This window comes from Aspergillus karnatakaensis, assembly GCF_047715665.1.
Source record: "Aspergillus karnatakaensis strain CBS 102800 unplaced genomic scaffold BJY04scaffold_3, whole genome shotgun sequence".
In the NCBI taxonomy this organism is placed as follows: domain Eukaryota; kingdom Fungi; phylum Ascomycota; class Eurotiomycetes; order Eurotiales; family Aspergillaceae; genus Aspergillus; species Aspergillus karnatakaensis.
Window position 1 is genome coordinate 835,749 of NW_027395715.1, and position 8,870 is coordinate 844,618.

The following is an 8,870-nucleotide window of genomic DNA, read 5'->3' on the forward strand; positions in this document are numbered from 1 at the left end:
CACAAAAGCATAGAATGGATGGCTTAGAGCTGGATTTCGCTGTGGAAAGGGTGGTAGTCTTCTTCGCCGGCCCATTGTGCTTCGTGTAGGGATTCGCCCATCTGCGATGCGTCCATGCCTGCAATAATGTCCCTAAACAGTTAGCCTTCATACCGACAAAACAGGGGGTAGACTCACTCATCAGTAGCCAGAACCTCCAGCCCAGGAACACAATCAATCAGAGCATAGATAACGTAGCTCCCGCCGAAACTCCAGATAAATCCAATCAGCGCCTCCACCAACTGCACCCCTAGTTGCCGCCAATTGCCATCAAAGAAACATCCTCCATCGATGATCGTCACCCCATCATACGCAGCGACCTCGCGCTGCGCAAATAGACCCGTCGCAAGCGTGGCAAAGAATCCACCAAGACAATGCGTCGCAAAGGTATCCCCATTGTCAACCCACCGCCGCAACGCCGCACCTTTAGTGAATTTAATGCGTAGAGCCTGTCGACCAGCTATAGCGCCGACAACGCCAAACGCAACAGAAGTCTTCAAATCGATGAACCCTGCGCTGGGTGTAATGAGGACGAGGCCTGCGATGGCGCCGAGGAAGGTGCTGTCGAGGCTGAATTTGCCGGTTTCGTAGTAGGTTATTCCAGCCCAGGTGAGGGCGCCCGAGGAGGCGCAGAGGTTGGTCACGCACGCGGCCATGACGCTCTTGAAGTTGAGTGCGAGGGTTGTACCGGCGTCGAAGGCGAGCCACGCGTTCCAGATGATGATGAGGGCGAGAAGCTGGCAGAAGGTGTTGTGGGGTTTGTGCAGTCGGAGGTGTTGCGGGGTTCGCTTGGTCGAGCGACGGGATCGGAAGAGGGGGTAGGAGAGGTAGATGCTCATTGCTGTTGCTGTGGCGCCACTGCAGATGTGGACCGGGGTGCCGCCGGCGAAATCGAGCGCGCCGAGTTGTGCGAGGAAGCCGTTGTCCGACCAGACCATGTGGGCTAGGGGTGCGTAGATGAATGTGCTCCATAGCTAGAAACTTGTTAGATGGGTTCGGCGATAAAGAGCTGGGCACTGACGAAGATGAATGGGATCAATGGGAGAAGACGACCGCGTTCGCAAGCACCGCCAATAGCGATAGCGCAGACGGTAGCACAGAAGATGAGCTGAAATTCTGAGAAGAGAATCTCGGGGATAGTGCCAACAGGCTCCGCGAGGACGCCAACATGGAACGCCTTGTCTAGTCCGCCGATAAAGGCATTGCCTTCGCTGTATGCCAGGGAGTAACCGATCATCCACCATTGGATTGTGCACACGGCGACAGCGAGGAGGCCGGGGTAGAAGGACGCAAGGCTGTTGAAGCGGGTGGAATAGCCAGAGTAAGCAAGGCCGACCGCAGGTATGATGAGCCAGCAGAAGACAGAACAGACGAGGATGAAGAGAGTGTCTGTCTTGTCGCAAGCCTCCCAGGCGGTTTGAATTGACATCTCGACGTGGTGTAGAGTAGTAAGACTCCGAAGGTATGTTTGTCTGAATGCCCCTGCAGATGGAGAGAACCGCGATTATATCATGTCGGGCAATGTTCGTGAGAGCTCTTATCGCAGCAGAGGTGCAAGCCCGTGTTTATCGCAGGCATCAGCCAGTGAGAGCAGGAGGTGCTATCAGTTGAGATGATCTTGCTGATAACCCGCGCTGCAGGTCGTCGCTAGTAACCAGACTAGTGCTTAGCCGAGGATCTGAGACCCAAGTGTTGTCATTCAGGGAATGTACAATCCAGAACAACCGATGCGATCAAATGCCTACGCGCTGGCGCAGCAATGCTGCTACGTCCGCAAACCTACCCTGGCTTGCGTCTTGGAGAGAGAGTATCTCGTCTGCAATTTCACTTGCCCATAGGTACTCTGAATGGAAGCCGCGCAACTCTAGCAAGCGTGCCTGTAACCACTCGCGCTGTGAGAGGTCCTCTGTTTCGATGGCCGCCATAAGCAAGGGCCAATGCAATCGCCGGATGAGTCGCGGATCTGACACATATTGCTTATGCGCGATCTCGATTATGTTGCTGAGAGCTACGCGATGGAACGTCGACGGCGGGCCAGGAGGGTACAGAAGACGGCGATGAAAAAGCGCCTGGGCGTAGAAAGTACCGACAGCGAAGTTGATCGTGACGAGTGTGCGGCGCGTTGAGGCCGGCCCAGCAAACTTTGCAGTCAAGAATAAGTCCGAGAATTGCTGCTGATGTTAGGATTATTCAGTCAGTTCGTAAAGATCAAATACCTCACGAATCCCCATTATCTCTATCAAAAGTGCTTCCGCTTGGAGTCTGGTCTGTGCAGGATCATCGCTGAGGGCTTGCCAAGTTTTGTAGCGAAGTGTCATGCTCGAATGAAGCAGCTCTAACGCACGATAGTTTTCAATATCGTCCGACACTTCCTGATCTGGGTACTGCCTGCCCCAGAAGCACCGGCCCCAGAGCCGAGCGCAGCGGTAGAGCCGATCTGGATGTAGCGCAGGATTACCCGACTGAAGCACGTATTCGTAGAGCGACTCTTTCGTGCCCATCGGTCGACAGCTTGTATCGATGTATCTGCAGCTGTTAGTGACAAACGCATAGAGAGAATGAATTAACGTACAAGATCCAAAGAAGCAGCTGCTCCGGGATAAATGACACCCTGGGCACCGATTCCTCCTGAGAATCCATGGCCATCAGCACCTCGTCAACATCCTTGATTTCAAAAAGCGTGGGGTGCGTCTCTAGCAGTGAACGGACGCCGCGCATGTGCAGTTCAAGATCTTGAACGGATTGCCCAAACTGCCACTCATACGTGATCATCAAGAACATAGTCGCAAAGATTGTCTCCAACTCCGCCTGCTCAATCGGGCCTTGCCGCGTCTCGAGCAGCTGGCGAAACTCCTTCACTGCAAGTCCATAATGATAACGAGCGTGATCACCCGCAGTCGGCCGACCAGGAGACCGCACGACAAGACCATTCCGGTGCATGTCACTCGCAGACAGCGCCAGTATCATGCGCATAATGACCTTACTTGAGGCAGCAGGCCCGCGGTATAGATAACTGAAACTGCTCCATGGCCACGATTTGATATAGTAAAACACCACCGACGACGACGGAAAGTACTGAAAGTATTTCTGATCCTGCTCCGACAGCGTCATGGAATTGGCGCATGCGATTTCAGTCCCCGGCAAGGGCGGGTAGAGGGGTGCTTGGACAGTGAACCCCGGCGTGGCATCCCATAATTGCGGGAAGAGAAGCTCCGGAGAGACTGGAGACAGCACCTGCGCACACTGCGAGACCAACGAGGTAGTATCCAGACCGAAAATCGGGGGACCGAGAGCAGTAGGCGTGACAGATCGAGCCGGCTGGATAGGAACAGGAGCAGTCGCCCTACCCCGTCTCACAACGACTCCCCACTGGCAAGGAAGACCCAGAGCGGAGCATCGTCTGCATACTGGACGCTCTTCTCCGCATTTCACCTTTCGACGACGACACGTGCTGCAGCCTGGGAAGCGAAGAGACGAGTTAGCATTTGCGTGGGAGTTTCCCGCGGAGAAGTCGGAGCTTGCGATACCATTCTTTGAGCGAGGGGCATGTCTGCCAGTCATGGATCAGTTCATCCGCCCTTCAGATGTATGGGGCGGCCCTGTAGGCCTAGTTCCAGGGACGAAGAACACAATTCTGAGTGCAGTGAGGGTGGAAGGCGTGATTGGAAGAGAGAAAGTGCTGTCAGTTGCCCGCGGCCGACGGAAATCTGGCGGAGCCGAGCTGTCACATGATCTTATGACTAACCCTAAGTGGGGGCACCTACGCATACCCCCTAGCTTGCCAAAAGAAGTAGCCTTGTGGAACTCTTGGACACTGTCATGTTAGCCCTGGGATAAACTTAGAGAGCTTACTGAAGCCCTTGGTACATCAGCCTTGAGTGCTATGGGTTCTTCACGTTGCGTCGCTCGAATAAAGTGAGTCTTGTCAACTATATATCTGAGTGCTCTATACTCTTGCCTAAGGACATAATGATTCAACCATGCAGCATCTCCGGAAGGATCTCTATAATTTATCCGAAGCATAAAAAGTACTCATCCGATACTTAGTCTCTCCCTCATACTGCGCCAGATCCTGCAACGCCTGCAAGCCTTCACGCTCAATAGTCGCACGAATCTCCTCACTGCGCGGCGTAATCCGGCACTTGAATGGATTCGGCCTCATGTTGAGGCCATTTCTAGTACTAATCAGCAGCAATTCTAGTCATGTAATGGTTGGGAGACTCACGAATAATCAAAAATATCCACCTCCTCCGTCTTTTCAATCCTAAACCCCCAAAGCAACCGAGCAATGGTTATAAACGTCCCCTGCTCGGCGAGACCCTGTCCACTGCATACTCTTCGCCCCCATCCAAATGTCATGTACCCCTTCTCGTTGGGAAATGGACGTGCATCAGGGCTTCCTTTGAGGTATCGATTAGGGTTGAAGCGGTCAGGGTCTGGGAATTCGCGCTCGTGGTGGTGGATTGCCCAGACATTTCCTTGCACCCAGGTTTGCTTAGGGATGAGCCAGCCCTGGTCTTGTTAGTGAGTGTAAACAAAAGTCCAGAAGAGGTAGCGTACATTGTATCGATCATCTTTGATAGGCGCATGCGGTTGACCTCCAATGATAGCCACGGAGCGCCATCTCAGTACCTCTTTGACAAAAGCCTTCACGTATACTAACTCAGACTCGTCTTCGAAAGTAGGACTGCGATGTGGGCCAACAACGCGGTCGAGCTCCTCCCATGCTCGTTGTAATGTCTCTGGGAATGCACAGCACGCAAGCGTAAACGTCACAAGCGTGGAGCTAGAGGTGTCACTTCCAGCCCCGAAGAGGTTACCGGAGAGCGAAGAGATCTCTTCTCGCGTCAGATTGTGCTTCGGCGCTTCTTCGAAGATCTTCCTCGCGTAGCATTGCGATGCATCCGGGTTACTGGCAGCTTCTTGAGCCAGGGCGTAGAAGAATGGCCGTCCACGCCCTTTGCCGCCACCTAACCCGTGTTTCCATGGGGCCATCCAGTTGGGGAACTTTGCTAGGACTGCGGACGTTAGAGGCGAGGCAGAAGGTAAGAGAAATGGAAAACTAACAAGGGAATGACTCAATCAACATCGGGAAGCTCTTCCCAGGAACATTCAACTCCGCAGCCCTCTGCATGACCGCAATGACCTCGGTGATAATCGGATCTGTATAGCTCGCAACGCGACGACCAAACCCAATAATCGACACAACGCTAGTAGCATACCGTTCATAATGCTGCACGTACGCCTCAGGCTCACGCAGCAAATCCAGCGCCACAAGCCTGCTCTCATCGTTCTGAAACCCTCGGTAGTTGCGCACTTGCTGCAACCCAACTCCCATATGTGTGATCTTTCTATGCAGCCGCCACCGGTCGCCGTAGTACATGTTCACCATGTTGCTTTGGCCTGCACCTAGCTCGCTGAAGACTACCATGCGTGGTCGGGATGCGTATATTGCGGCGCGCTTGTCGAGGATTTCCGAAGCTGTCCAGGCATCGCAGATCCAGATCGTGGGCCGGCGTCCGGTCCAAAAGGTGATCAGGGGTGAGCTGTATTCTTTCGAGAGTTGTTCGAAATAGATCCATGGCTTTTCGGGTGGGAGAAGATGCGTGTTTCCGATTAGAGGGAGCGGGAAGGGGCCGGGGGGCTGGTTCAGTTAGCGCGGCTTCTTCCTTATGAGATTTTGGAATACTACCATTTGAAAGTGCAGATAGATCATGTATCTATAGTCCATGAACAAGGCCAGAGCCAGAATAATGCCCACAGCAGGAATCACCGTCGGAAAATCGATCTTGTTCCATGCTGGGTGTGTAAGGATCCGCTGACCCTGAACGAGAGCAAAGAGCTGTTCAAGTTGTTCGACCAGCATGGCTGTACTGTACCTTGAAGAGAAGATATGGCACGAAAACTGCGAGTAGTGCGATGGCAGGCTTTTACATCACCCCTTTGCTTCCCCACTCCATATCTCAGTCTCTCTCGTCCCCACGGGGGATCATCATCCGGGGACGGGTTGGGGTAGGGTTGGAGTAAGCCCCACACGAAGGATGCAAGATCTGGAGTCAAAAGGGAAGAGATTGCCCTCAGCGACGACTCTCATAGGCTTGCATTCAAGCCCAGACAAAGAACCCACCGCGGCAGCCCCAGTTCTTTATCATGAGTCTGCGGAGGTGGAAACCAGACTGAGTCATGCATCATCCAGGAGCCAGTCGACTGGCTTGCTTTATGCATGTCCGCAGGATCATCGGCATTTGCTCTGGGTAGAATACTGCCGACGCCGTAAGGAGAGGGATGTGGAGGTAGGGGGCTGGAGTACAAGTAGCCCTCCGCGACTGCTCCTGGTGCAGCACAGTCCCCACAAACTCGAACATTCACGATGACTGACGGCGGTATTCAAGCAACAACGGTGTGGCAGAACCGAAAATGCCTTCTTCTTTGCTGTCTAGTCTCAATGGCAAATCTGCAGTATGGCTTTGACTTGGCTGCTGTTGGAGCCCTGCAGGCCATGCCGGGTTTTCTGAGAGTGTTCGGGTATGAGGACCCAGGGGCAGACATAGGATATGCAATTGATGTAAGATACGGTGTCTTTTCACAATCTCATTTGCACTGACTCGACAATAGAGCACTGTCCAACAGCTCATCACATCTCTCTTGACTCTCGGCTCCTTCGTCTCCTCTCTCGTCGCTGGTTATTTCTCCAGCTTCCTCGGCCGTCGACAGGCCTTGTGGCTTGCATGCATCGTCAACGCCATAGCCTGCGGTATCCAGATCGGAGCTCCGTCTCCACCGCTACTATATGTCGGTCGGCTGCTTCTAGGTTTCGCAAACGGGTTCCTAGTAACGTTCTCCAACATCTACACGGCCGAGGCAGCCCCTGCACATCTGCGCGGAGTCATGGTAGCCATGTTCGCGTACTGGGTGAACATAGGGAGTATCCTAGGCGCTGTGGTCGACAACGAGACCAAGGAGATAATGGGCCGTACCTCCTACCAGATCCCCCTCGCTTGCTTGTACATTGTGCCTACATTTCTTTTCATCGGCCTATTCTTCGTCCCTGAGAGCCCTCGGTGGCTTCTCCACCGGGGTGACGAGACGGGTGCAAGAAAAGCACTCGAGAAACTCCGCGGGTCAAGCTACATGACTCTTCGTGCCTCCTCATCCGAAGGCGCAGGCCTCGGCCCATCGCTTCTGGAAATAGAATGGGCTGAAATGCTCAAAGGCGTCGAGGAAGAAAAGCGCCAGAATGGAAGTATTGCTGCGTTGGATATGTTCCGAGGTACGCCACTCTTCCCTCCCATTCAACCTCTCTCTAACTTTACCAGGAGTTGATCTCCGCCGCACGATCCTCTGCTACTGTATGATCGGCTGCCAAACCGCTTCCGGCGTGTGGTTCATCATCGGCTACCAAACATACTTCTTCACCGTCTCCGGCATAGAAAAAGCCTTCGAATACTCCATCATGAGCACCTGCTTCGGGTTCCTCGGCGCCACAATTGGCCTCCACGCAATCAGGGAGTGGTTCGGCCGCCGCCAGATCCTCATGATTGGCGCCATCTCCTGCGGGCTGTGTCAGCTTGCCAGTGCCATTGCGGCGACCGTGAGCCCGCAGACTGCATTCACTACGGGTCAGGTGCTTGTGGCTTTCACTTCACTTTTCAAGTTCTTCTACAATGGCTGCGTTGGGGCTGCGAGTTACCCTGTTGCCACGGAGCTGGTGAGTTCGAGGTTGCGGGCGTGGACAGTGGGGACGGCGACTTCACTGGGGTATTTACTTGCTTGGTTGACGAACTTTTGTACGCCGTATTTCATCAATCCGGAGCATTTGAACTGGGTAAGGCAGTTTTTTCCCTCTAACGGGAAACCTCGTTTGCTGATGGAGGTGTACTTCTAGGGTGCCCGTTATGGATACATCTGGGCTGGCTCCAACCTAGCATGCCTTGTCTTCTTCTACTACTTCATTCCGGAAATGAAGGGGCGGTCTCTGGAGGAGCTGGACGAGATGTTTGGCGCTGGTGTTCCTGCACGCGAGTTCAAGGGTTACCAGTGTGTGATTGGAGAAGTGGCCAGAATGGATGCTGTGAATGCGGAGGCGAAGAACCTCAAGGATGCGTAACTGTGTAGAGACTCTGGATGACGCATATAGTTACTCCCTCTGGGCCTGATGGCTGTCTCGCCCGGTCTCTATTCCATGGCTTCCAAGGTTAGGATCTAACGAACGTTTGGGTCGCATCGCTCAGCATGCCTTTAAGCCAACATGGAGATGTTGTATCCCGATGTATCTCCCTAATCTCACAGGCTCTGTAATTCGCAAGCAGGGCGCATACCCAATTGCGCTGTTTGCAAAGAAATAGCCCACTGCATCTCCACCTAAACTCATGCCAGTACGGAATAACAAAGCCCTTTACACCTTACTCCCCCTTCCCCTCTAGATTAACCAAGCCCTTCACAGCCTCTTTCACTACTCCCCCAATTCACACCTGCATCCATGATTCTAGGACCTTCTCCCGCCCAGGGGACGAACATAAATACCCCCTCCTTTTCCCCGTTCCTCTCTCTTTCCTATTCTCCCCACCATCCAGGAACCACCCACTCCATCTCCCTTGGAGGCAGGCCGTATCTATCTTCCTTTCCAGATGTCTGGTTGCTCTAGCTCGAACAAATCCATGGCTTGCGTTATCTACGTCCTTCCCGGGGACCCGACACCGGTAAGCAAGGGCTGTCCACCAAAGAACATCATCTTGTTCAGGTAAGCTGGCTTCAGCCCTTGATATACCTTGCTGTAGGTTGACTGACCCAGGGGTAGTGTATTTTAGTAGCTAAGCAAGCCGTCAACTTGC

The 8,870-nt window shown here is 53.5% G+C and overlaps 3 protein-coding genes across 3 annotated transcripts; 1 reads left to right on the plus strand and 2 right to left on the minus strand.

Annotated features, from left to right (window-relative positions):
- Positions 1–23: 23 nt before the first annotated feature.
- BJY04DRAFT_204866 (Rh-like protein/ammonium transporter) lies at positions 24–3,600 on the minus strand (the record flags this gene model as incomplete). Its single annotated transcript, XM_073713540.1, has 7 exons — positions 24–132; positions 178–1,013; positions 1,061–1,511; positions 1,927–2,210; positions 2,256–2,565; positions 2,612–3,497; positions 3,567–3,600. The coding sequence occupies 7 exons, from the start codon at positions 3,598–3,600 to the stop codon at positions 24–26; spliced, it is 2,910 nt and encodes a 969-aa protein (XP_073576525.1).
- Positions 3,601–4,042: 442 nt separating this feature from the next.
- Positions 4,043–5,905, minus strand: BJY04DRAFT_228488 (cytochrome P450; the record flags this gene model as incomplete). The annotated part of the gene is made up of 5 exons (XM_073718852.1): positions 4,043–4,214; positions 4,265–4,551; positions 4,600–5,057; positions 5,107–5,683; positions 5,732–5,905. The coding sequence occupies 5 exons, from the start codon at positions 5,903–5,905 to the stop codon at positions 4,043–4,045; spliced, it is 1,668 nt and encodes a 555-aa protein (XP_073576526.1).
- Positions 5,906–6,409: 504 nt separating this feature from the next.
- Positions 6,410–8,146, plus strand: BJY04DRAFT_204868 (general substrate transporter; the record flags this gene model as incomplete). Its single annotated transcript, XM_073713541.1, has 4 exons — positions 6,410–6,604; positions 6,655–7,309; positions 7,356–7,864; positions 7,925–8,146. 4 exons carry the CDS (start codon positions 6,410–6,412, stop codon positions 8,144–8,146), a joined length of 1,581 nt encoding a protein of 526 aa, XP_073576527.1.
- Positions 8,147–8,870: the final 724 nt, after the last annotated feature.